This window comes from Dasypus novemcinctus, chromosome X (genome assembly GCF_030445035.2).
Source record: "Dasypus novemcinctus isolate mDasNov1 chromosome X, mDasNov1.1.hap2, whole genome shotgun sequence".
Classification (NCBI taxonomy): domain Eukaryota; kingdom Metazoa; phylum Chordata; class Mammalia; order Cingulata; family Dasypodidae; genus Dasypus; species Dasypus novemcinctus.
This window is the reverse complement of record NC_080704.1, coordinates 20,185,514-20,213,441: the sequence shown is the minus strand read 5'-3', so window position 1 is coordinate 20,213,441 and position 27,928 is coordinate 20,185,514. Positions and strand designations below refer to the sequence as shown.

The 27,928-nt window shown below is 42.3% G+C and overlaps 1 protein-coding gene and 1 pseudogene across 8 annotated transcripts in view; one reads left to right on the top strand and one right to left on the bottom strand.

Annotated features, from left to right (window-relative positions):
- Positions 1-27,928, bottom strand: part of NHS (NHS actin remodeling regulator) — a 356,077-nt gene that overhangs the window by 10,960 nt on the left and 317,189 nt on the right. For 2 of the 8 annotated variants that reach the window (XM_058292148.2, XM_058292150.1), the window contains exons 3-6: positions 24,051-24,184; positions 5,218-5,280; positions 2,975-3,167; positions 168-299 (exon numbers count right to left, since the gene is read on the bottom strand). In XM_058292148.2, the coding sequence (XP_058148131.1) occupies positions 168-299; positions 2,975-3,167; positions 5,218-5,280; positions 24,051-24,184 (522 nt within the window). Of the gene's footprint in view, positions 1-167; positions 300-2,974; positions 3,168-4,376; positions 4,549-5,217; positions 5,281-7,249; positions 7,327-16,729; positions 16,820-24,050; positions 24,185-27,928 lie in introns of those variants that run through there. The other 6 variants (XM_058292149.2, XM_058292151.1, XM_058292152.2 and 3 more) reach the window with 5 other exon arrangements.
- LOC139438101 (calcineurin B homologous protein 1 pseudogene) lies at positions 11,045-16,116 on the top strand (annotated as a pseudogene).

The following is a 27,928-nucleotide window of genomic DNA, read 5'->3' as shown; positions in this document are numbered from 1 at the left end:
AAAGAAGTACCACCTGGCTTGCTGAGTACAAAACAAATGCAGTACACCCTCTGCAAATTAAAACATTCAGTATTTTCAAGGAAGCTGGTTGAAGGCTGGCTTCCATTTCATCCCCTTATAGTGGGCACTAGACAGACTGTTAACCATCAACATTTTTTATACCACACCTATTTCTTGCTGGACTCTTCTGGGGATACCCGAGATGGTTTTCCTCCTCCTCAGTTTTCGCCTGCGCTGTAGTACGGATTGTGAGTGAACAAGAGAGCAGCGGATACTAGCCTCTCTGTCAAAACCAACTCCTGCAATCCACAAATAGGTCTCATTAGCCTTTAGAAATGGCAAACACATTTTCATTTGCTTGGACCACAGTGAAATTTATTGATTGAAAGTAAAGGCAGAGTTTGGATTAAGCCTGTGAACAAATATAAGGGAGCCCTTATTCAGCTCTTATTTAAATTATGCTGCAGAACATTAAGCTTTACTTCTAAATGCAGCTCTCTGCAATGGCTTGCACTGCCAAAAGTAACAAACAAAGAAGGAAAATCAAAAGAAAGAGAAGAGAAAAATAATGTCACAAACCCACTCTTCCACACAGAAACGGCCCCTCCAGGACTTATAACCTTCAGTTACTACAGTTCACTGGCCTGCTTCTGGGCTCTCTGAAGCTGATATCTTGCGCTAGTAGAGCCAGAGCCAAGATGTTAACCTGAATTAACTCGGCTAACATATCCTGACCCATTTCTTCTTTAAAAGTGTCTTTGTGAGGCTTTTTTCCCTTCCACCTCCTGTGCCCAAACCTTCCCACCCCCCCAGACCGACAGACAGACACGTGTGTGCACACACACACAGACACACACACGACATCTGGAAGAAACGCAACAGCCTAGAGATTTGTTTTCTAAGTCATCGTGTAACTCTGTCTACTTTCTCCTGCTGACTAAATGGGACGATTTTTGGTTTAGCACCAGGCGCCTCATGGATATAAAATAAAAACACAGGGCAATACCCAATCCTGCACTCAAATGGATCACCTGTATCAATTGTAAAGCTGGAATTCCCAGCCTTAACAAGATCTGTTTGTTTTTGTAAACACAGGTGCAAACCACAATGCTTGTTGGTTTCACCCTCCATAGTCACATGAATGGCATTCCATGTAGTCCTAGAAAAACTAGAAGGACAGGAGTTGGGCGAGGAATGGGGAGCTGGGAACTCAAACTCTTATCTGACAGGCATACATGATGGAATACTCAGAGTGAGCTTTGCCTCAGAAAGCCATAATGCCATGATTTGTAATTTGGTCGCCTCATCATTTATCCTGATTGCTAAGTGTGAGGCCAGATGACATGCTAAATCTTGGTTCAGCTATATGATGAAGCAGTTTGAGTTCTGCTTAGTATCACAATGCCAAGTTTTTAGAACTCACTTGGAAAAATCTGTATGAGATACCACATGATGAACACATTATACAATATTATCAGAGAATTAGTACTAATGGCATTTTCCTTTCTTAGTTCCAACCCAAAATTAAAATGCTTCATTCTAATCTTAAAAGAATAATTATAGAATGCATAATATACAGGCACAGGCATTGTGTGTTATATGGATATTATTAACAACTTTCTCCTTAAAGCTCTTGAAATCAACATATAATCTAGGCTTTAGTTCCTAAAATAAAGCAGAAGAAAAGAATCTTCCCCTTTCCATAATCGTAGTACTAAATTTGAAAACAAGATTTTACTTACAGTGCCACGAAGAGAGCAGGAGCTGCTAATAATCAGATGTTCCCAGAGCTGAAAGTTAGTTTCAGAGGGGGCCAAAATGATCCATTTTGGCAGCTCAACTTCCCTAATACATCCTATTTACATTATGGAGATCAGATAAATGCACATCCTTAGAATAATTTATCCTACCAGTTTAAACAGGTCATCAAAAAAAAAAATAAATGAACTCCCAGATCACGATGATCTACTAGGACTCTTTTATTTCTTCAGGAAGGAAATAATTTCTGTCCCAGATCCCTGGTAACCATTTTCTCCATATTTCATGTGAGAGAAATTTGAGTAGGGGTAATAATAGCCGCGTCCAAAATGCATCTCAAGTGTCATGGAATTGTTAGTCACATGGTGCCAGAAGGCAAATGTTATACTATGACTATTTCGAAAGTTTCAATCTATAGATAAATTCAAGTGTAGCTGTTAGAAAGGTTTGAAGAAAACCCAGTGGATACATCATTGAATTTCTCTCTTTGAAAGAATATTTTCTAACACTGTTTTACTTACAACTCGGATGACCAGATCCAATCCTGGAATTTAAAATGGCTGCCAATAAACTTTTGAAGAATAGTTGAGACAGGCTTCCATTGCTACCTAGACTCATATTCAAATCATCAATGGCCAGAAAGAAGAAACCAGAAAGTGAAAGAAAGACAGGCTTGCTGCTTTTAGAACAGAATTCAGCCCTCCTCTCTTCTCTATAGTCATATCGTTAAGTCAGAAATCCCTAAAATCAATACAGAAGACTACACAGCCCTTTAAAAAAAAGTCTACCTTCATCCAAGGAAACATGAAAACAGAGATTATAGTTGCTCTACAGATTCTTACTGGCAGTTTTCGAAACCTGGGGTTTGCTGTTTGCTGTCTTGCAGCGTCACACATCATTATCAGAAGATTAATCACTGCAGCTTTCTCCATTATTTCAGGCTGCAATGGCCAAAGAGCTATTTGGTGATTTTTTTTCCCTGAAAAGAAACTGCCTACCATTTACATAACAAGTGGCATGGCACAGCATATGTAAATTGATGTTCAAAACCTGACAAAGGCATCCTGCACATCTTCCTGGCTGCATTTTGATGACAAAGGTATTGTTTACAAAGCCATATTCTTGACTGGGTAGGCCCAGCAGGCCAGACTTTGAACAAACTCAGTACACAAGGTATTTGGACCCACCCGCCCCTAAGAAAAGAACAGAACGGTACCAGTGACATTGATGGGAATAATGCAAGAAGAAATCACTTGGGCATCTTGTTTCATCTTCTCCTCTGGAGTCGGGAGAGGTAGTGCTTTGCTCCAGTTGGTCTGCTTGTCCAGTGTCGAGGGGATATTGTGTATGGGGTTTTTCGGCCTCTGCCCTAACATGACATCTGTATCTTCGTCCTCCGGGGGATGGGACTGCAAATGAAATACATTCAGACTCAGCCATCATGGTTTACCCATAAGCATGCATATAAGGAATTTCACAGCTTAGTTAAGAGAAGTGAGGTCAGAAATAAGCTTTTAGGACAAAGGAGGAATTCCTAGAAACAGTAAGCGCACTAGTTCAAAGTATTATTTCAATAGTCAGGCGACACAAAGCAAAATAAAATTGTGCTAAAACAAACATGCTTTTTAGGGTGAATGGAATTAAAAGGAGAATAACAAGGGTAGCCAGGAACCCCCAAACTTCAAACTGAAGAAAACTGTGACTCTACAATCCAGTGGAAGGTGCGGCCACCTTCTGGATATCTATTTCACCACAAATTCCTATCATAAGTTTTGAGAGCTCTAGATGACTAGGATCAAAGGAAGAAGATGATTCAGATGCCTGTGAAAAAGTTCAGAAAACATGCCAGAAAACCTGGAGTCAGGAGACATTCCAGAACATGTCACCTGCAGTTCAAGCCAACCACCTCTGAGAGGTCAGATTAAAACACATGTTGTTAACTGAACTGCAGGTCTACATGTGTGAGTAACATTTTAGAAACTCAGTTTCATTGATGTTGTATACACATGGAAAAGCAAAAGCGAAGATTTGCCCTCACCAACTCTTGTGGGAAAAGATTCAAGTGTGTTCTTTAGCAAATTTGGAAAGTTACAACAGTCAAGCCTATTTTTTTCAGCTTTGCAGTGCGAGACTTTTCTTCCAGCTGTGCAGTAAGAGGCTTTTACTTCTCTGTGTATGACATTTGGAAATTCTCCATCCAAACCTTTGAAAAATATTAATGTCTAATTTTTATTTCAGAGTTGGGCTGCTAGCCCAGACCAGTAAAAAGACTCCTTCCAACTTTTTATTTTAGAGTTGGGTTTCTAAACCAGATTATTAAAAGATTCAGTTTTCACCACTGAACCTAGTTTTTGTCTATTTATACATTTTGGGCAAGGTGGGTATTTGTATAAAATAAATATTTTTTCCTCCTACCCCAGTAAGGTTTTAATAATATTCTATACTAAAATCAACATCAATTTTAAAAAATTCTCTTCCTCACATCATGCCCTGTTGCTTCAGAGGATTTCACCTAGCGTCACATTAACACATATGGTCAAAAGAACTGTTCTCAAGTCCCCTTAAAAAGCAGATCCCAGAGCCATTTGTTCGAACTAACCCACTGCATGTTTGCTTACCTTGTCAGAGGTTTCTGCAATCCCCCCAACACACCCAAGAGGATATGATTTACCCCCCTTGAGAAAGATATGTTCACCATGAACGTTTTAGTAAAACATTGCGACCTTTTTCTCTCTTCAGCTTTTGTGCAGATTCCCAGGGAAGCGAATAGCTCAAATAAAGTTCGAGCACAAAAGACTTTGTTTCCTAGGTAACTTCCAAAGGGGGGGGGGAAAGTTTGGTGCATGCAGAGAGAGAGAGAGAGGGAGAGAGAGAGAGAGAGAGAGAGAGAGAGAAAATGAATGAATGAGGGGAGGGAGGGGGAGAACTGGAGAGAACCCCCCACCACAAAAGGCCACATTTTGTAGGCGATTCCTTCCTTGAATAACAATGGACTGGAAACAAAGAAAGAATAGTGACCTGAGGACAGGCTCAGACCAGCAGCCAAAAGCACTTTGTAGTTGATGATGACTGGGACGACTGGATGCCAGAGAATCCTTTTGACCTGTTCTCTTTTTTGATTTGAGAAGCTGAACCTTTGCCGCTCTGATAAGTATAGGGCAAGTCGGAATTTCTTTAAAAATCCGAGCTTTATAAAGGCCAGGAGCAGCATTCAGCAATGCTTATCTTGAACTGAGTCTTCTTTGCAGTTTGGGGGTTGGGGGAAAAGCCAATGGCCTGGCTGCATGAATTATATTTCATTTCATTCAAGTTAGGAAAATACCACTCTTTAAATGGATTTAAAAGAAAAAACTTGTTAGAAACCAAGAGAGTTTGCGATAAAGTTAAAAGAGAGGAGAAAGTGAATGAGTCTCCAGAGAGTGGGCTAGGGCTGTGAAGGAAGGTTCTCCGGGCCAATACCTTTCTACTCCATGGGGTCATGTGGCAACATTCAGTGGGAGAGGGCGAACGGGTGCTGTGAAACTATGAACATGAAATGTAAAAGAAGAAAAAATTAAAAACATGCACGCAACACACTGCTTATCCTGGTTAAGCCAAATCTATGATATTAATGGGTGAATGCGCTGGGACAACTGTCTCTTCCCTCCCTCCCTCCTTCCCTCCCTCCCTCCCTCCCTCCCTTTCTACCTCCCTTCCAAATAAATCTTTAGGAGAGGTAGCAGAAATCGTGGTGAGGAGTCTGGAGCTAGAGTGTCTGGGTTCAAATCCTGGCACCACCACTTTGCTGTGTGATCAGGGCCAATTACTCAACCTCTGTAAGGTCAGTTTCCTCATCTGTCACATAGGGAAATGACACCCTCCAGGGCCGTCTGGAGCATTTAAATGAGTAAATATATATAATACACTTAGAAGAATCCTGGCACATAAGTTATATCCATCAGTGTCTGCTGCTGCTGCCATGATTATTATTATTATCCTTACCTTGCAGCTGGGCACTATCTCTGAAATTGTCTTTGCAAATCATGAGTTTTCTATCTTTTAGATCCCAACTCCATTTGCTAATTTGAGAATGACTGACTTATTTTCTTTCCTTAGAGGGATTTTACTTTCTTGTGAACTACTTGGAAGAAAATTTCTTGTGCTTAATTTCCTCCTCTGGACTGCTTTAAACTCTGCCTCTTCTTCCTATTGTTAGACTATATTAAGAGACTGGGCCAGTTTCTGGTAGTCACACAGGTCCTTGCGCATGCTTAGAAAGGCCCTACTATGCCCTGCTGTCACTGTGTTAAAATTCTTGAGTTTTGAATAAGGGGTCCTGCTTTTCCATTTTGCACTGAGTCTTCCAAATTATGTGACCAGTCCTGCTTGGAGAATAATCTGGTAACCAGAATCTCCTTTTCAGGATCTACTGAGAACTACATTGAAATTCTTTTAAACTCTGTACCATGTCAGCTTTGGATTCAGTTAGGTCTCTTTTATAGCTCTGGCCCTGCAGCACTGCTTTAACACATCATGAATTATTCCTGTGTGTCTTTTTTCATCTATTAGATTGTGAATTCCTAGAGGTCAGCAGCCATATTCAATTTTCCTTTCGGTCTTCTTCCATAATGCCAATAAAAGCCTCTCCTATTGTAAGAACTCAACAAAATATTTGTTCACTTGAATGATTCCAGTTCTGTGTGTTTTAACAGTGATGGGAAACCCAAATAAAGCCAGGGTCCTGCTCAAGATCTCAGAAGGAAGCAGACACCACAGAACCCTAGGGCACATTCCATCTTAGTGCAAATAGGTGAAAGCAAGTGTAGGAAACCACGTCCAACACTGGTTCCATTGGAAACACAGTCTTGATGTATGCTGTGCCTGGTTATTCTTAAACTTATGTCAGACATGCATTTCTTTTGGGAACCCTCAAGGTCTAATTCTCTTGAGTATCTAAGTTTTAATGGACCAAGTTGCTTGTGAATTTTTTTAAGCAAAGGCCATCTCCTCAGGTCCAGTTAACTTTAATATAGACCTTAGTTGAGACAAATGTTATTGTCAGGTCTATGGCTCCCTCATTGAAAGCGAACATTTTGACAGATGTGGTATACGCGGTCTGAGATACCACCCAGATTCTCGCGTAAGAATCAGTCACAAATAATATCCAGTAAGATAATGGTGTGTGTAAAAGAGAGAAAAAGACTCATAGAATTAGGAAAAAGGGAGCCTAAAAGCCAGGCCTACATGGGAAAGGGACTTGCTTCAATGAAACCAAAGACTTTGGAGCCTCGTGAAAGGATTTGCCAAAAATTACACAGCAGGAAACTGCAGGTCAGAAAACATATCGATAATATTAATATTAATATATTAATTTTGGTAGTTGGTCTGAAATCTCCTAAATCTGTGCTGCTGTTGCATATTTTTTCTGGGAGTAGGGCATGGCGAGTGGTTTTATTTTTCATCTGTTTGAGAAACCTACCCATCCCTTTAAACAAGTGTGAGGTAAAAACACCTGGAAATGACTAAGGAAGACAAGTCCAGAGAGTTGGCTCAGATCCTTCAGTTGTGGTCATCTTGATTAAATCAAGGCGTCTGCAGTGGGTTCCTCCTCTGCCCATCAGCCTCTCTACTGTGTCCATAGTACTTCCAGCCTCTAGCTCGTGAGGGCCAAGCTAGGTTCTCTTGAACTTGGCTGCAGGAAGACTGTGTTCTTTGGACAGGAACACTTGAGTCCCTACAGGTGGGCTGTAGATTTAAGAGTAGTCACATTTATAATATTAAATTGGGCTATGGTTTTATTTCTGCCATGAATTAGTAACTGCTTCAGTGTAGTGTTTCAAAGCATTCTCTCTCCTGGATGTTTGATCAGAGGAAATCAAATTGTTCTGATTATTTCTGATTAAGCTTTTATATGGTGAATGCAATCATCAGTTCATAGAATTTTTTTCCCTAAATGGCCTAAGAAATGGAACTTGCAAGAAAACAGTTACTTCAAGGCCTCTCTGCATGACCCAGTATGTCACTCCTTAGAGGGTCCAGATGGAGAAGGTTAGGAAAAGCTGGATGCTGATCAAACTTCCATGAACCAAACCATTCTTTAAAGTCCCTATCCAAACAAATCCTATTGCTTATTCAGAATAAGACTTGAAAGGGCAGAAGCTCTTTCTTGTTTATGACTGTCTTTCTCTTATCTCAGTACTGTTCAATAAATACTTGTACTGGTAGCACTCCTGGGTGCTTGGCATAAGCAAATAAAAATCCTCTCTTCAAGTTATCCTGATGTATACTTTTCAATATAACATTCAGGACAACATCAAAGATAAGACATGGAAGGAGATGAGACAGCATGAGTAAGAAGATCCAAAACAATAGATAATAGAAGCAGACCTGTGGGAACTGCTGATTTTGGAATTAACACTCAGTGCAGGAGTGGCAGTGAACAACTTTGGTTTCCCCAGAGAAAGTGTGTGGAAAGATTGTTAGGAAACTACTCATTCATTCAGGAAAGAGCATATGGGTGTTTACCATACAATTCTTCTAACTTTTCCAATTTTCTGAAAATTTTCATAACAAAATATTATAGAAAAATACAAGAGTAATTTCTGCTTCCTCTTCCAGGCTCCCATTCTGACCCTCCAACCACCAGTTTTGAGAGGCTCCGGGCTCCAAGTTGTACCATTTTAGAATCAGCCACCACCAGTCATATCCCTATCTTGGCCTTGACAAAAAGATGTTTCTTTGGTGCCTTCACCCCATCTCTGTCCCTGCTGGTCCCATGAGTAATATCCTCATATCCTTTCTCTAGCTTCCTATGAGACTGCCTCAATAAAAGCTAGAGTAATACTTATGACCATTGTTCAGAACAAGCAATAATAGACAGGATACTCAATAGCACTCAAGAATAATGAGAGAATATTTTTCAAGCCCCAATCTTTCTTGCAGTATGCATGAGAGAAAGTTCATTTCTCTACTTTTGTGGCCCCAAACCAGCATTTCTCCAAAGATCTCAAGACTTCCCCCAGAGAAGTGGAGGTGGCTCAAGCGGTTGAGTGCCATATGGCACTTCCCACATGGGAGGTCCTAAGTTCAGTTTCTGGTGACTCCTAAAAAAACAAACACAAACAACAAGCAAAACAGACAAGGGAGTCAACTCAGGGGAGCTGATGTGGCTCAGTAGTTGAGTGCCAGCTTCCCATGTATGGTGTCCTGGGTTCAATCCTCAACCCCCCACTACCTCAAAAAAAGAAAAAGTCCCCCAATCTTTCTCTTATGCCTAAAGAAAAAAATAATCCCTCAACCCCATATTTTACTTTCTTCTAGATTTTATTTTATATGCCAATGGGGGCTTATTTTGCGTCAAAAATTTCCAAAAGACATCTGTTAGAATGTTGTGGGTATTCCAGCAGGAAATGTTTTTAAAAATTGGCTTTGGTTTGTGATCTAACCGATACCACATGGCATTTATAACAGTTAACTTTTTTCAGAACTGATTTTGTACTATCGTGCTGTCTTAAATACGGGAAATATTTAGTGGAAACTGGATGTTGTGGTGCATTTGAATACAGGAATAAAATCTGAGAGTGAAAATGTCCATTGCAAACCATACTGGGCTCCTTGTCCTGCAATCTGGGCTCTTATTCTTGCTCTACAATGGGGCTTATTTGTCCTTGTACTCTGACCTGTCTGTGAGATGGAGGGGACATGGTCTGCCTCACATTTGCTTCACAGGAGTGGGCATACATGTTAGACATATATGTGAAATTCTTTGGTCTTCATGAAAGAAAGCTAACCGTGCCTTCTTCACCTATCACTCTTGCCATTACAATTAGAGAGCACTTTGATTTCCTTGAGACTGTCCCAAAGCCTCCCACTAGCTGCACTGTGCTCTTATCATACAAACATGTTTAATAACATCCTTTTTATTCATACTGTGCTTGCCAGTTCCCCTCCTTTCAACTCACCATTTACCAAGGTGAGCAAGGGTAGGAAAACAAAATGATGAGTAGGTAGAAGTTTATGGGCCATCCTATGCTTTCCCTTCCCTAAGCCTTTCTGCCCTTTCCTGATTTGTCCTTTGGCGTCACCCTTCCCCAGGCTCTCAGGGTCTTCATGCTTCCTCGAGGGGCCTGAATGCAGCACCCTTGCCTGGCATACCCTCCCCTCCCCCAAGTGCCCAAACTCTTCATGCCCTCCTCCTAACCTCCCCCATCACACTGCACCCCCAGCCAGCTGTGACGCTAGAAAGATGTCCACTCATTGTGATACCAGCAACTCCTAGCATTAGGTCCAAAGGAATTAGTCTCTAAAGCAGAATTCTGGACAATGGTGGCAGGCTGCAGAGGGAGCTATTTGAGAATAGGTACCTACTGGGTTCTTCTTTAAACCATGTTATGTATTAAAATCTGTTTAAAACACTACAAGTATTCAGGACTGGGGGGAAAACCTTTATCACTGACAAGTCTGCTTTTCCATATCATACCTTTATTTCTCTTCCCTGACAGAGATGGCCATCACCACTTCCTCAATTTTCCTTCTGAGGCATTTTGTGAAAGAACATATGCAAAAGGCCAATAAGCATACACAAAGGCACTTGACATCACTGCTTATTGGGAAAATCCATGTGCAAACGACGACAACATAAGTTCAAAAGCCTGATGATGCCTAGTGTTGGCAAAGATGTGGAGCAACTAGAACTCTCATACATTGCTGGTAGGAATGTAAAATGGTGCAGCTTCTTTGGAAGCTGTTTGGCAATTTTTAGTAAACTCAAACATATGTCTCCCCTTTTATTTCCTCCTAGTATATGGAGGTAAGAAAAATGTGCAGGTCCCCCAAAACCCTTGCACATAAATATTTGTGGATGCTTTATTCATAAACAACAACTAGAAAGAACCCAAATGACTTCAAAAGAGTATATGGAACACAGAAGTCTGTTGCAAAACAGTCCATGCTCATTCACTTTTGAATCCCATCCTGTTGGTGGATGTTTTGGGAGATCTACCCCTAGCGAGCCAAGCTGCAGTGGCAATGGCAATGGTGCAGTTTCCACCCAGAGAGATGCTTTGTGTAAGAAAGCATGGGACCGCAGAGAATCTTTCTCTCCTTTTGATCTCGGCTAGAACTGAGCAAAAATTCTCTGGGTGATGGAATGCAAAATAATTTCTATGTTTTAAAGTTCAGGAACACTTTGTTTAATCACATTCTGTTAACAAAGCATTAATGTGCAGAGCACAACAAAGTTATATTTTGAGGCTTTTGTGGCAAGTAGGCTTCCCATAAATGGAAAAGAGGGTACAGGGAGCTCAAGATGGAGAACCCTTCCTGCTGGATGGTCAGCTTGGTTATTTATTCCCCGGAACTGCTCTGTACTGTCAAGAACACCAAAGAGGCCCACTGGACCATGATCACCGTGGTGTTGATGCCAGCGAGTATCTTATTCATCCCTAGTGGTCAGCTTTGCTAATTGGAGGAGCCACTGCCAAGGACCACTCAGCTCCATCAATCCTCAGAGGTTGTTAGCACCAAATAAAAGGCATGAGTGGGGAAAAGGCAGGCTGGGCTTTGAAGTGCAGGGAAGAAAGAGTCTTTGAACTGCTACAAACAGCACAAATATCCTCACTCAAATCAGAGGAGCTGGCAGTGCAAGTCAGCACAATAGCCCAGAGGTGGGGAGAATTATTACTCCATTGCCCTCCATGCCTGGCCCTCAGCTGGGGGGCCCAGAGGCCTGTGGTAACTGAGGAGATGTTGCACATTGGGTCCCATTCCAAGTTCAACTTTTCTCTGGTAACTCAGCCCAGATGTGACAACAGCTCAGCAGGGTCATACTTGACCTCACGGCAGCGAATTTTTAAAAAATAAAAACAGATAAGACCTTCTCACACACAAGCCATACATATTCTGCCTTCCTTTTTTCTGTTTTTTTTTAATTGACTTTTTTTTTGAGTACTATGAATTTTATTTCATGCATAGACGCATTTCACCACCACCACAATCAGGATATGAAACAGTTCTATTACTCACCCCCAAACTCCCTCATGCTGGCCCTGTATAGTCAGAGCCTCCCCCACCGCACTCCTAACCTCTGGCACCCACTACTCTGTTCTCTATCACTATCGTTTTATCTTTTTGAGAATGTCACATAAATAGAATCGTGCAGTATGTAATCTTTTAAGGCTTGTTTCTTTCACTCAGCATAGTGCCTTTGAGATTCATCCAAGTTGTTGTGTGGACCAGCAGTTTGTTCCTTTGGGTTGTGAGTCATATTCCATTGTCTGTCTGTACTTTGAACAGTGAAAACATCTCACGCATACAAGAGAATGTGTCAATCTGAGGATATTCTCTAATGATGTATACAGACAAGTAATTTTATAGGCTGTTCCACAGTCAGGATAATATTTTAAAAATAATTCCCAAACTGAAATCTGCAACAAGGATTCTCCCTCCCTCCCTCTCTCTCTTTCTCACTCTCACACAATATTTAATGAAAGCCAGATTCCTTGGCAAATGCTTTTCATCAGCTGCTGTGCTGGTTATTAAGCTATGGTCTCAGTTCCAAATCTCTTCTATATACTGCTCTGTGCTGGAACTCTGCAGACAATATTTCTCCTTTGTCAGCTGCTCTCTCTTGAGTTCTGCCAGTGAGGGTACAAGAGGGAGACCAGCAGGCTGGAGGAGACAGAAGGGACTTACTTCTTCCTGTTGCTCACTGTTCCTGTTAGCGTCATCCCCACGCTGGTTCTTTATGCCAGCCCCCCAGTTGCTTTTGGCACTCGTCTTTGTCCCTTCTCCCAGAACTGGCCTCCTGAGAGACACCAGTCACTTTCAGCCACCCAGTATCCATTTTTCGAAGGTCTGAATACCCAGCTCTGGGTGCTCCTGAGGTAACAGTGCCTACCAGGCAGTGTTCCCTGCTCACAGGTCTCTGTCCCATGTCTCTCTCTTCTGAGCTCCTGGAGGCATCAGAACCAGCCACGCCGTGGGCCCTCCTCAGAGATGAGTTCTAGTACCCAGGGTCGCTCCTCCAAGCTTCTAGGTTCTGAAAACTCCAGCCCCTTCCTTTTGTTCTGCCCACTCTAGGAATATTAGCTGCTTTCCGGAGTTTCTATTTCTGTGTCACCTCAGTTTCCCATTTTGCCTTTTCAGGCTACAGTAATTTCCATATGGTAGATGGTACCAGGGGTGCTGTTTCTCTCTCACCCCCTGCCTTACTGTGTCTAAGGCCCCTAAAGTACTGGCTACTTCCTGTTCCTCGGTCCAGTGAAAAACTATGAACGCATTGATGTTGTGTGGGTGTCGAGAGGCTAATGATCTCTGCAGCTTAGGTCATGGCAGAGAGCAGGAGAGCTGGCCTTCTTCACAAGCAAAGCTGTTTCTGGTGATCTTACCAATGGTGATAGGGGAAAAAGTAGTATTTGCAGTGGTCAATAACTGTACCCTTCTACATGCCAGGTGCTGCCCTGAATGGTTCCAATAAAACACCACATCAGAAGTGCAGCTACAATTAGTCACCAGCTGTTTACGTTTATGATAACAGAACAACCAGAGTCCAAGAGCCGTCCTCCTTCTGCAAAGACCAAATGGGCGAGTTAAATGGGGAGTGCACTAGGTATCACCACTTCTACAGTCTTCTGTTTGGGGCTAAAATCAGGCTCTCGTTTCCCTACCACACAAAGAAAGAAGCTCTAGAAATTGTGCAAATTAATGCTGTACATACACTGCCTGATAGCTTCATAAAGCATAGCTCTTTCTGATCATGTTATTTCCATGCTCAAAACCCTTCAAGAATACCCTACGCCTGTGGAATGAACTCAGACTTCTCAGTCTGACATTCAGGATCCTTCAAGAGCTGGTCTATTGAAGGATTACAGCCAGCACCCTCCAGTCACACATCCCACACACCAACCAGACTGAACTATTTGAATTTGTGTCTACACACTCCATTTCTCCTGCCGCTATGTGCTTGTGCTTATGGTTTCCTCAGCCTGTAATCCTTGTTCTCCACACATTCATATCAAAATACCACCCCAAGGGAAGCGGCTATGGCTCAAGTAACTGAGCTCCCGTTTACTATTTGGAGGACCCGGGTTCGATCCCCAGGACCTCCTGGTAAGAAAACAAAAACAAAAACAAAAACAGCGTCCCAGACCTGTGCACAGCTCGGAGAGGCACAGGCCCCCCCGTGTGGCAAAATGACCCACCAAAAAGATGATGACTTGACCAGATAGGGGAAAAAAACCAAATAAACCCCTCCCCATCCTCAAAGTCTTCTCAGTGCTACCTTTTCCCCAAAGTTTAATCCCACCACCCCACCCAACTCTAACATCCCACCCTAGTTAATTAGTAATACCTGATGCTGAAGATGACATCATTTCCTCCATTATTAATATACTCTGTATGGCAGAGATTATGTCTCACACATTTCTGGATTCCTCTAGTACTTACTGATGGTAGGTGCTTAGTTCATTTTTTGTTTTTTTTTCAAAATGAAGGAATAAATGATAGGCAACAACAGGAAAGAGGGCATTCCAAGGAGAGATGCTGTTTCAAAAATTCAGGACATTTTCTAGAGAAGAGTGAGTAGTTTGGTTTGGCTGAGGTCTAGGGTCTGAGCAGAAGATTTGTGGGAAATACCTCTGGAAAGTTAGGTAGAGAGTCTGGAGAGTCAAGCTAAGGATTTGCACTTAATTCTTTAGGCAGAATGGAGGAACTGAAGGAGCAAACGATATGAGATCAAGGGAAGCACCTAAGGTGAAGCAAGACAGACTTCATTTGGATGGACAGACCCATTTGTAGACAGAAGCTTGTAAGTTAACAGAGTATTTCTGAGGGAGGTTGCAAAACCCTGAAGATCTTTTATAAAAATAAGCCAGACTTGGTCAGCATTTCTCAATCCCAACTCTATTGCCAAATAATAGAATATCAAAAATCTCTACCACAGAGCCATGGAAAAAGGGAAGGATGGGAGAGGATAGAGAAGAGAAGAGTGGGCTGGGGATAGGAGAGAGAGTGGAGCAGGGACATGGACTTTATACAAGGGCTGATGGAGTACTCTAGAAATGCCCTCCTTCCAGTTCTAGCCTTCCATCCTCTCTCCTGGCTCTGAACTTCATTCTCAGCCTTCTAAATCCTAGGGAAACTAGTTTTGTTTTGCTCAGGAGCTGCTTTCTCAGAAGGCCCATCTTTTCCTTCCTGATAGAAAATGCAAGAGTACATCCACAAGATATTCCAGGATTATCTTTTATCTTCCCTGCCCAGGTTCTGGAATAAAGTATTTATCTGAAGAGCCCTGGTTCATTTTATTAGAGGATAGTATTTAGAAGCAACATCTGGGCACTGGGTGTTTTCATTGTTATTCATGTATCATTGCTTCGAAAGCTCTCTCAGTTGACAGAGCAAGGAAATAGATGTTTGCATATATACATGTGCATATACTCACATCTTTCTTTATTTTGTATCTATCCAGTTGCATGTATAGGCATAGGTGTGTGAATTATAGCTATATATACATATAGACAGATATAGATATAGATGCATTTATCCTGGTACCTTAGATTCCAATCCAACACCAGTGAACTGGAGTTCATTCTAGACTTCTCCCTCTCCTTATTTGTGACTCCTTCTCCCATAGTGAGAATCTGGCTCTCATTACCCCAATATATTTATTTATTTGCTCAGTCCTAGTATATGCATAAAGTAGTTTCAGAATTGCTATCTCACTCCCCTGTGAAAAGCAAATTTACTAACTGGAGCACAGTATTTGTGTCCAGTTCTTTTCATCTTTAGCTTTACAGCCAAAATAACGCTTTCCACCCGCCTTCCACTGTTGCTTTGGGCATTGTTGCTCCCGGAGAAGTCCTGGGCTTCCACATTATTGCGGGACAAATAGCTGCAGGCGCTCAAGGAGACTGACTTCCTGCAGTCAGATCATCTGATCATCTGACTCTACAGCTAGTCTGGACAAAGACAAGAATGGGACTGTTAGCTGGGAAGATTTCTAGCAGATTCCAGAACTTGTCGGCAAGCCACTGGGGGGACCTTCTTTCCAGAGGGAGATGACCAGGTAAACTTTTGCGGGTTCATAAAAACTTTGGCTCACTTCCGATCCATTGATGATAGTGAAAAGAGCAAAGATACAAAGGGGCCAGAACCATTCACAGCCAAAAGAACAAATTGTACTTTGCTTTTTGACTATTTGATCTGGATAAAGAGGACAAGATCTCCCGCAATGAGCTGTTAAACAAGTGGTACACATGATGGTTGGAGCGAATCTTGGGCAGTATCACAGACAGAACCATCCAGGAGGCTGATCTGAATAGGGACAGCGCTGTATCTTTCACTGAGTTCATTTAGGTTTTGGAGAAGGTCAACATAGAATGAGCATCCAATTTCTTGACTAAAGGACAGAGACCAAACTATTCCTTGCTTCCTAGCATTTAAGAACCAGAACTTGAGAGTCTTCCTGTCCATCTGCCTCATCTTGACCCCATCATCCCCCTTCTCTTAAAGCCCTGCTGCTGTTGCCCAACCATCCTAGCTATGCTCTTACAGTCTGTCAATGCAAACCTGCCTTTGGTGTAAACAGGGCATGACAGAATGGCACATCTTGCCTATTTTCTTTTGGCATCCACTCACCAGTGCTCTGTTTATAAATCTCATCTTCCCCTGTTCTGCTGTTGAATGCCACTTGTCTACCCAGTCTGCGACAGCGAGAGGGGACTCCTGCCAGAAGCCAGCCAGTCAAGTGTTTTCACTGGTGGTAGACAGTAGCCATGCGGCCTTCCCAGGAGCTAGGCTTCAGGGTCCTCCTTCCGCCTCTCTCATATGGCCTTGGTGTCCTCCTTCTCCAACAACTAACATACCGTTCACTTGGCCTTTCAGTCTCCCTGCTTTGTATTAAGCCTCCGGTCCCCTCTCTTCTACCCTCAAGCTACGTTTGTTAAATATATTTCCAGCCTGGCAGGATAGCTGGGTGATCTGGCAGTTTACTTACCTTCACTCTTAAACGGGTCTAAGGATGTTACCTCTCCAGGAGCTTTTCGGTAACCAGCACTTCTCTTAGAAGAAGGTGACCATCTCTGGTCCCCCTGCCTTCTGCTCTATCATTAAAGGGCTGCTAGAAGTGTTCTTCTAGAAAGGTATGAAGTGCAGAGCCAAGTCTTCCAGGTGGCCTGCCCAGGCCTGCCCAGGCCTGTGGCCTCTGGTTCCCAGCACACATGCCTATGTGTTTACCTGTTTTGTAAGCACAGTATTGACTTTTAGAAATAGCCATTTGCCTAGAGCTTTGCTTAATTTGGGGCCTCCATCACCAGAGGACTTTTTTGTGGCTTTTTTGAACAAGGAGACAGAGCACCTTATAAAGCCTCCTGTATTCACATCTCTGCAGCATGATTTATTCCTTGGTGTTGGGTGTACTGGAATGGTTTGTACTTTATATTTCCATAGTGCTAAGAGATTTAAAGATTGTCCTAAGTGTCTTGAAGTTTTGCACAGAATTCTCCATAGCGAATGATGGTGTAGGAAGCCACACTTAGCAACCAGTACAGTTCCAAAGCACTGAAGGTATCATAACATTAGCAGCCTGGTTACACCAGCTTCCCAGCCCCTGGTGTGGACCAGTGCTAATACCTTAGAAACAAGGTGCCCGGTGTTGGCTGCACAACCTAAGGTGGTGGCTTGGGCTTTGGAGCAAGCCAGAGTAGTTTCTCTGCCAAAGTCTGCTTAGTCGAGGCCTCATCATCTTGATGTCTGAGTCTATTCATCCACACACCTGCCTTTGGCTGACTTTCTCTGACTTGTTGCTTGCTTGCTTCCTTGCTTAGGGAAGGCAGCAACAATACTTTAGGAAGGGAATTGCTGCCGAATAACATTGCAAAGGGATGGGGAACAGGGCAGTGGCCAGACTGGTTTGGCTCAAGTAGAAATGAGTAATGAGTTCTTCTTGAAGCATCAGTCTGCCTTCCTGATCAAGTGATGTAATACAGGAATTGTATTAGAAGGGAAGCACTGGCTGATACTGATCTGTAAGAGGTATTACAGGGGCTCCTTGACTTGCATATTTAAAGTTCTAAGTTTATGTCCCCCCCCCTTGATTATATAACTGTTTTAATTCATGGTTGTACCTGATTGTTCCATTAAAATTATATTCTTCGATCCGTCAATAAATACTTGTGGTTAAAACAAAACAAGAATACTGTTCCAAAATTACTCAGGGTAGCTCTTTTCTTCCCCACCTCCTTCAGTGTGGTTATATTATTCATTTGTGATATAGTTAGGTTGGTTTGCTTTCCACTTGGGGTTCTCCTCGCATTCTGGTTGATGTAATGATCTCTTTACTTCGGGGTATGTGAACCATTACCTTCGTTCTAAGAGTCAGAGCTACACAAAAAGACATCCTCCGAGAAGTGTCACTCCCCTCAACCCTACTGCCCCCTGCCCATTCCTCCGTTCTTCCCATCCAGCCCCTGTAAATAACCAAGCTCCTTAGTTTCTGGGTTAGCCTTCCTCCACAGTCAGTTTTCTAGAACGCTTGGTTTGGAAACACAAATTTGTTCCAATGCGGTTGATATATTAGAGGACAATTTGAGCATAACATGGATTTCACGTTTGCTTATGCGTGATTTCATACGTGAGAAGCACTAGGTGAAATCAGAAAACTGTGCCCGGCTGCATTGAGCTGCATGGATTGCACAAAAAGGCGCACACCTCAAAGAAATACCAGCCACCTCAACTCACCTCATGTTAGGAGCCACCCCCATCCACAGCTGGAGTTATAGCTATAGTCGGAGTTGGCATAGCTCTCCTCCTGCCCCTTCACAATAACTCAAAAGCTGCAGCCACTTCCACAAGGGAAAACACTAGATTTATTGTCGTATTTATGTATTTCTTAACCATTTAACATGGGCAAAACTGTGCTATGTTTTCTTATTAGGTGCTGGTCTTTTTTGGTAATGTGTTATAGAAAAAAGTTTATGAGGGTTGTGCCCTAACCTCACTTTTCCCATAAGCCCTTTGATTTTTATTGTGCAATTTTGCATATTGAGATTTCTTGGGGATGTAATATCATTATAGCAGAATTGACTCTTGTACACAAATAAGCAGATGCTTGTATATTTTCTTATATACCTTCTTTCTATAGTGAAAGGTAGCAAACTATAGACACTCTTTTGGACTTTGTTTTTTCACTTGAGTAGGTCCTAGAAACCACTCCTTATCATTTAACAGAGATTTTCCTCATTATTTTTATCAGCTGACTAGCACTCCATTGTGTGGATGTCCTGTAGCTTACTTAATCACTCTTCCATGCCTAGGCATTTTGTTTCTTTCCAATATCTTGTAATTGCAAGTAATGCTGTAATGAATAACCTTATGCAAAGGTAGGTTTTGTATTACTGGAGATGTTCCTTTACTGGTATTGCTGGGTCAAAGGTAAGCATGTGTGCAGTTTTGCTAGATATTTCCGCCCCCCCCCATATGGGTCAGACCAAGCTGGCATTTCTACTAGCAAGTATGAGAGTACCTGTTTCCCCAGTTTCACCAACAGACTGTTTAAATTTTGTCAGTCTCAAAAGTGATAAATGGTACCCTCAGCATTGTTTGCATTTCTCTTATGATGAGTAAGTTTGAACATTTTTTAAGTTTAAGAAACATTTTAAATATTTTTTTCTGAATTGTCTGTTTATGTCTTCTTACCGTTTTTCTATCAGGTATTTGTTCTTTTGTCACTCAGGTTTTCAGAAGTCTTCATCTATTAGAGATGTTAACCCCTTTTCTGTAGACTTTATTGCACACATTTCCTCCTAGAGTTTTGGTTGTCTTTTGACTTTGTTTATAGTGTTTTGGCACACTAGAAAATATTGTGCTTGAATTTATCAATCTTTATTTTACTGCCTCTTTATTTTGAGTCAGAATTAGGAAGCCTTTTCCTAGATTAAAGTTAAAGGATAATTCACCCACATTTTCTTCTAGTACTTGTTCAGTTTCATTTTTTATATTTAGGTCTCTGCTTCATTGGGAATTTAATCTTGTGTATGGTATGAGATATGGATCTAATCAAATCGTTCCCAACTAGGGGTGATTTTGATCCTTCAGGAGACATTTGGCAGTGTCTGGAGACATATTTGGTTATCCATATAGGCATCTAGTGAGTAGAGGCCAAGGATGCTACTAAATATCCTATAATGCACAGGATAACTCCCCCCCAGAAGAATTATCAGCCCAAAATGCCAGCAGTGCTAAGGTTCATTGTCATTATTTTTAAGAAATTATATAATTTCAATTTGTATTTTTCCTTTCACCCAAGATTAATTTATTAAGTGGAAGGGATCTTTTTAATATTTTTATTAGTAATATCTAGTTTTATTGCATTGTGACTAGAAATTGTTTATAATATTTGTACTTTACAGAATTTATTGATATTTTCTCTGTGACTTAATTTATAATCAATTTTTGTGACTGTTCCAAGGGTCCTCTGGAAGAAGGTATATTCCTTATTATTAGAGTGTAGAGTTCTATTTATTATGTTGTTTGGGTCTTATATATACTTATTTTTTGTCCACTTGATATGTCTTATATTGAGAATCATGTATTAGTCTTCTCTTATTAATGTTTCTATCTGTGTCCATTTGCTTCTCCTGTAGTTGTTGCTTCATAAAGGTTGTAGCTTGTTATTTGGTACATAAATATTTCTAAATATTATATTTATTTATGAACTGTGGCTTTTGGCATTAAAAGTGCCCTTCTAGTATTTTTACAAGCAAGTCAGAAAGAGGGAATTTGTGGTCAGAGCAGGAAGCAAGAGTTGGTGATATGAGATGTAAAAGAAAAAATGGTCCCAATCCTGCTCCGGGACAGAACCATTTTTGGGTAATAGAATTCTCAGCCTTCTACTGAGAAGAAATTAGCATCCCTGATAAAATGCCTAGGCAAATTTGTTGATTACCCTAAAGGGAATTAAACCTTGTTCTGGGAAACTAGTCACCCACCCATCCAACTGCCTACCATTAAAGAATCTAGTGGCCTTTTAAAAAAGAAAGTGCCCTTCTCTGCCAAATGTAATGCTTTTTGGCTTGGATTGTACTTTGTGTGATATTAGGATCACTTTCCCTGCCTTTTTCCTATGCATGTGTGCATATCTACACACACATACTCATCGATTTTTTTTTAGATCATAATATATAGTTTTATAAACTACTTTAAAAAACCTTATGATAAATCATACACATTTTCCATGACATTACATATTCTTCTATAATACTGTTTTATATCATAGTCTATGTTGTGAACATAACAGGATTCGTTAAACTAATCCCCTATTGTGACATTTTGAATCTTTGTAATTATATTTCCTGTTGTAAACAGCACTTTGATGAGTATCCTAGAGAATAATCTTTGTATACACACTGATTTTTGCTTTGTAGTAAATTCCTAGATGTAGAATTACTGGATCAGAGGGCATGAATATCTTAGCGTTTTGAATAAATATTGACAACTTGCTGCCCAGAAACAGTATAACAATTTATACTTCCTCCCGTCTTATATGTAAATAAATGCTATAGGCTTTTCATTTAATCGTGAGAGTTTTATTATAAATGGTTATGACTACAGATTCACATATGCAGGTATTTCAGGCACTGTGCTGGGTGCTTTAACTCACTTTACTTCATATATATTAATCTTTCATAATACATAAAAATATGTATATATTAAATAATATATATAATTTAAGCTTATTTAAATAAAATTATATGAAGCCTTCTTAACAGTCTTGTAAAGTTAAATTATCATCCCCATTTTATAGACAAAGAAACTATGGATCAGAAAGGCAAAATAGCATTTTTCCAAATCACATAGCCAATAGTTATAGAGCTGGGATCTAAACCCAGTTAGATCTATGATCTTATCACTATATCACAGATGCCTCAGGGACTTGATAGGCTAGTAATAATAATAATAATATCTAATACTTATTGAGTGCTTATTATGCATCTGCTACTGTTGACAAGCATTGACACATTAAACCCTCATGCCGATCCTATGCAGTGTTAGCTATTATTATTTCCGAGACTGAAAGGAGTAACTGGTCCAGGGTCACACAGCTAGTAAGTAGTGAAGCAAGGATTTAAGTATAGGCAGTTTGCTACTAATGACTAAAGTACAGTATAACAGCCTGCAGAGTTATGGATGATTGGCTATGAGAATCTCATCATAAATGCTTTTATAAAGGAAGAAATAAATTGCTTAACTAAGTCTCTCAGAGTAAAGGAGAATTGCTGTCTACAAAAGTGTCTATCCAGCAATTTGTCTGCCAGTTTCCTGTCCCTATACCTGCAGCTTTTCCCTTGCAGCAATGCACAGCCCTTGTCAGCTTAATGCATAGACCCATGTTCTACTCTGAGTCAGCTCCAGGTCTGAGAGCTATTTATTACTTGGATGGAAAATCTTCTAATGAACTTGGGGATCCATACTCAGTTGAATAAATGAGACTGTTAAAACGTTTCCCAAGTTCCTTAGTATTTCCACACTATCATTTGAGATGGACAAAAGTTCTGAAGTTTACCTAAGTGTGATCTACAGTCCTCTCTTGTTGGTTTGTTGGGCAAATGAAGCACCTGCATCTCTGTTCTTCATTTTAAGCATTTCCCTATAGTTTTAGTTTGGTATAGAGGCATTAGTAAAATTATGCAGATCGTGACAAAGGGTTTATTTTTCTATCACTTCTGTAAGGGCTTGGAATTCTTCTCCCCACCCCCACTCCCCCAAAATAACCAACCTAATGGGCCACAAAACATGTCACAATGAATGGCAAAAAGAGCGTCAGCATTTTTATATAGAAACTCCCTCATTAAAAGCAAATGCTTCAGCAAGCAGATCTGAGCTTCATAAGAACTTTCGTGGTATAGGGGCCTCGATGACAAATCACTAGTGTGTATGACTGTCCTACACGAAGAACCAGAGTGCTGTAAGCGGCTCTCCCCTCCCTTTCTTGTTCTTGGGCTGCGCGCCCTGCAGCAATGGAGCGATGGCCACTTGGTGCCTAGGACGTGCTTGCTGAGCACTAAAGGACATGGCACGTGCTCTCCAGCTGCCAGTAGGAAGAACGCCAGTATGTCACCCAAGATCGCTCAGTGCTTTGCCTGGATATGTTACATCATGCGGATTCATTTAGATGAAGTCTTCTCTTTTCAGCTAGATGTTCAGCCTCATGTGACTCAAACATTTTGCCTATCTTTTGAATATTATAAAAGCCATGAAGACAGAGGGTTGGTAACCGTATACAGAGATTTAATTTCAAATGAAAACCTCAACTTGTACCCCCACTGTGGTAACTTCTATGGACTTTGGGTCTTAAGCCAGAATGATAGCAGAGCAAGAATGAAGACATTCAGGTAGGCAGTGGGCTGATTTGGTCACAAAAACCAGAGCCCCTTACTCTGATAACACCCTGCTTAGACACACAAGGTGCTCTCACTTGTCCCCGCTGAAGCCCCGGAAGGCAAACCTGAGGAAATGGTGTTAGCTGGACTTCCAAGATGGGCTTGGCCTCATCCCCTGTGATCCAGACTTGGGGACTTTGGCTGAGTTACAGCCACAACCCCCTGGGACAGGCTGAAATTTGCCAGTAGTGACAGCCACACTGTGGTCATATGTTACTCTGAAGAACTAGCCTCCTTTATAGAATGGGAAAGCATGAGATGACGAGATAAGTTTTCTTCAAGTGGTAATTTCGTTTTGGCATCTACCTTCTTTCCCAGTTAGTCCCAGCCACGGAGTTGGCCCCTCTATCACTTGAGTAATAATAAGAGCAGTCCTAGGAATAGTTAGCATGTACTGAGGTCTCAGTCCATGCCAGGCATGGTGCTTAGCTTTTTACATGCCTTATCTCATTGACGCCTCAAACCCTATAAGCGAGGTTCTATTATTATCCTGATATTACAGATGAGGGAACTGAGGGCAAAGAGGTATGTAATCAACCCTAAATCTTTCAGCTTGTATGCCAAAGAGCTAAAATTTGAAGCCAGATCCGCAGCCCCTCCTCACCCCCCGATTCTCAAGTGATTATGATTGCTTTCTAGCATTGTGCCACCAATTAACTGAACAGATGTATCTGCATCCCCACTCTATTCTAAGAGGCATTGCTTTCCAGAATGAAAAAGGAAAGATACATTTTGTTCCCAAGGGCCCATGATTCAGTCCCTCTGCTGGCCCAGCCTCCCTCACTGGGAAGAGGGAAACTGGACTCCCAAGACATACTCACATGACCCGGGCAAGGGTACCCCACGAGCAAGGGCAGGGCTGCCGGGCGCTGAGCTTACCGTCAAGAAGTGCCGGTCTTTGACTTCGCGCCTCCGCTGGCTGTGAGCTGGTGGGTAGGCTGGCAGTGGAGGAGCAGCCGTGGAGAGGGGGGCGGTGGTGCGCTGCTCTCGGCGGTCACTCCGGCTCCGGTGCTCTGAGGGGCAGACCAAGCAGTAACACTAAGAGACCCTGGTTGTCTTCAATTTCTCTCCCCCATTGGGGTGTCTCAGCAGATGGTTGTGGAAAAAAGAGTGATCACTAATCGAGCTGATCTGTATACTCGCTACTGTATTTTGTATACTGTATTTCGGAATGATTCCTAACTAAACTTTTCCTCAACCTTATGTTGGACGAATATGTTTCAGTGGGTCCATCTCACGATGTTTGCATACAAGATGGCTCACTTCTGAGTTTCAGAAAAAGCAGTCTATTTCCCAATGGGCTTCATTTCAAAATAACATGTGCCTAGGAGAAATTTTTTCAAAAGGTTCAGAACATGGTGGGAGATTTGCTGCCGCACCAGAGTTGCCGGACAGTGCCTGAGACAAATGCACCCAGCCAGCCAGTGGGGTGCTGGAGCCAACTCATTCTAGCCTAGGAGAGCTGATAGCCATGGATTCAGGAACATTCTGAGCCTGTTGTTAAACTGCTGGTGGCTTGAAATCAGCTGTGGTGGGAGTGTTTCCATCACAGAAATTGGCAACTACTATGAAACAGGGCCTTAATTAATCATTTAAAAATTTTTAAAAAATTTCTCTCCAGAGAGCCTTATGATGGGAATATCACTGCAGCCATCTAGGCCCTGCCACCCACAACACTGAGGGCTCTGAAATGAAATCCTGGGATACAGAGAAAGTAGAGTCATCCCAATGATAGTTGGATTCAGAAATAAAGCTACTCACCAAAAAGCCAAGAAACAGCCCTCTGGACATAGTGGTCCTGAGCTCAGGCCGAGTCATGAGACACCAGGTGTCTCAGTGAGCCCCCAACACACTAGCCACACCAAAGGCCATGCCCCTGCCCAAATCCAGCCCCCACTCCTGCCCAGGGCCTGAAATCTGCTGAGACTCCCTCTTGCTCTAGGTACCAATTTGGGCAGCAGCTATTCAATCCGCCTTTCTGTTATTTAAAGTCGCTGTTCCTCAGCCCATCTACAGCCAGCGTCACGATGCCCAGTATTTACTGAGCAATGGCCACATGACCAGAGGTGCTTGCTAAAGCTCATACGTGTACTATCTCGACAGCCGTCCCTAGCACAGGCTCAGAGAGGGCAAGTCCCTTGCCAAGCCATCAGGGGTGGAAACGTCTCTGGTCTTCCGGGCTTTTGACCACCTACTTCTCCCTGAGGGCACCAGGAAGTCCTAACCTACCTCCTCACTCAGCAGAGCCAGGCTGCCCTGGGTGTGACAACATTTGATTATGATTCTATTTTATCACAGTCCAATTCACTGAAGATTGATAGTATACAGAATATGTATTAACTACAAGCCAGAAGACTTGGCAGCTCAGAAGGGACAACTTCTTAACCCACAATAGCAAACAGGGCTTTTCCTGTGCTGACCCTCCTCAGATGAGGCCAGATTCCCCTTCTCCAAAGCCCCCACAATGCCCCTTTCATCTCTATCATTGGACTGATAATGATGTGCCTCTGTATGTCAGCCTCTTCCACTGGAACTCAGCTCCTGGAAGACAGACTGTGTTTTTTCTCAGCTTTGGGTCCCAATGGCCTGCAGTGCCTGGGACATAGTCCCAGGTCTCAGCATATGTCTGTTGAGTGACTGAAAGCAAGCACAAATGCTTTTGTTAAGCCTAGTCTTTTAAAATTGGAGGGCATTCCATTTCCCTATATTTCTAATCAGCCATGTTGTCATCGTACTTGCTGTTAGGTGCAGATGGAGGTCATGTTGCTGATTCTTGACTGGCCTCCCCCATGCTGACCCCCTTCCCTCAGGCTTTGTTCAACGCGCTGCCCCCTAAGCTATTAACTTGAGCACTCTCCAGCCTTCCCGTTGCTGTCCCTGTCGGATTTGGCTCTCTGTGGGCCACACCACCTGACCTCTGCCAGCCTTGTCTTTGTCAGGTAAATGTGATTGTGTTCCTCATCTTCTCTTGCTGGGGATTCTTCAGACTAATGCTGGCTTCCATGCACAACCAGGGAACATTCCTCATCACCACATATTTGGTCTCTGCTAGGCTGCCCCTAAAGTCAGTGTTTATCAGGAAGACTTTCTGAGAGAAAAGGCTTTCCTTGTTCTCCTGCCAGCCAGTGGTCCACCTTCAATGCTTCCCTCTTTTCTCTTCAAGCCAACAGTAGGGTTTTCTAAATGGGTAGTAACAGTAAAAGCTTTTACATTCTTAATTTCCTCAAGAGCAGAAGACAGGTATTACTGGTTAGGATGAGGTGGAAGGAGGGGGAGGGGGAGGAGGCCAAAAGGAGACTGCCTCCTCAATTTCCATTCCATCCCTTCCCTCCCACTTCCTGAACCCCCTGCCTTCTCTCCTTTGCCCTAGGCTGGGAGTAGGTAGGCTCACTTGATGCTGCCCTAATGGTATTTCTTTTCCTGCTGGTGGGGTGGGAAGAACATTGGTCTACTAAAGCCTGAACTACAGTAGAAACTTGGTCCTTATTCTCTTGGACCAATGAAACTTAGATCCAGCCCTGAAAGGAAAGGAAACATAAAATATAAATATCTCTTTAAGTCACTTATCTCTCTCCCTCTGTCTTACAAGCATACACGATGGCAACATTTAAAACCATTATTGGCTCTGAACCTTAAAGAATGACTAAAATTGACTAAAATTTAAAAAAAGGAGGGGGTGGAGAATCGAACGCTAAATAGCTTGAAATCCAAGGAGCCTTCCCCTGAAACTCCATGACATAATTAGGCACCTTTCCTCGGTGCTGCCATGTCATGGGGTTGAAATTACCTGCTCACCAGCCTGGCTCCTTCATCAGAACAGTGATTCCTTCTGGGCAGAGAACATCGTTTATCCCTCTTTGAATCCCAGTGCCTAGCATAGTGCCTGGTCCTCGGTACAGTTTGCTGAGGGGTTTGCTTTGGAGTCGCTCTTGAAGGCAGCCAGGTTACAGGTTCTAATTTCAGTCCCCCAGCTCCCTCCTACCCTCATCTCCAAAAAGAACACAGAGCTGCTGCCAGCCCAGCCTCCCTTGTCTGGGCTTCTCTCTCTACTCCCTCCTGGTGGCGGCCTGTGTTGTCCAGCTGTCCAAGCAGTGCCCTACGGGGAAGCTCACAGCAGCATTTGCTGAGCAAGGCCGCTGCTGGTAGGTCAGTATTATTCAACGCCACCAGATGGCAGGCGTGGATTATTCTGAAGATAAAAGCCACTGTGCTCCTTAGAGGAGGTTAAAAAAAAGTCACTTTCTAATTTTAATTCTACACTGCATGTTTTTAATTCTATGATGCCTATAATTTCTGTTCATGGCTCTCTGAAGTGCCATTAAAACTACTACACCCAAGATTTGCTATTGAGCCAACCATAAAGCAAGCTAGTCTGCGGTGGGCAAGACACAGCTCCACTGTCTTCCTTCCAAACCCCAGGAGGCCCCGAGGCCCTCTCTCTGCCTCAGGAGGAAGTTGAGAGAAAACTGATATTGGCACTTGCTGTTCTTCAGTTCTGCCATTGGGTCCTAACTTGAAAAAGCAGTGAAACATGATAGCTTATGAGCAGCTTAGTGTTATCTGGTTGAATCCACTAAAATCTAATCAGGGCTGACTTATTAATAATAATAAAGGGATAAAAATAATTATGTCTAAAGGGCTAATGTTGCTCAAGCTCCTAATGGTGAGATGAGAGAAAGTATTTAGTTAAACTTATTCAGATTCTTCCATAGTCATCCTGTTCCCTTAATGCTCAAGCAGTTTTCTGCATATTTGAT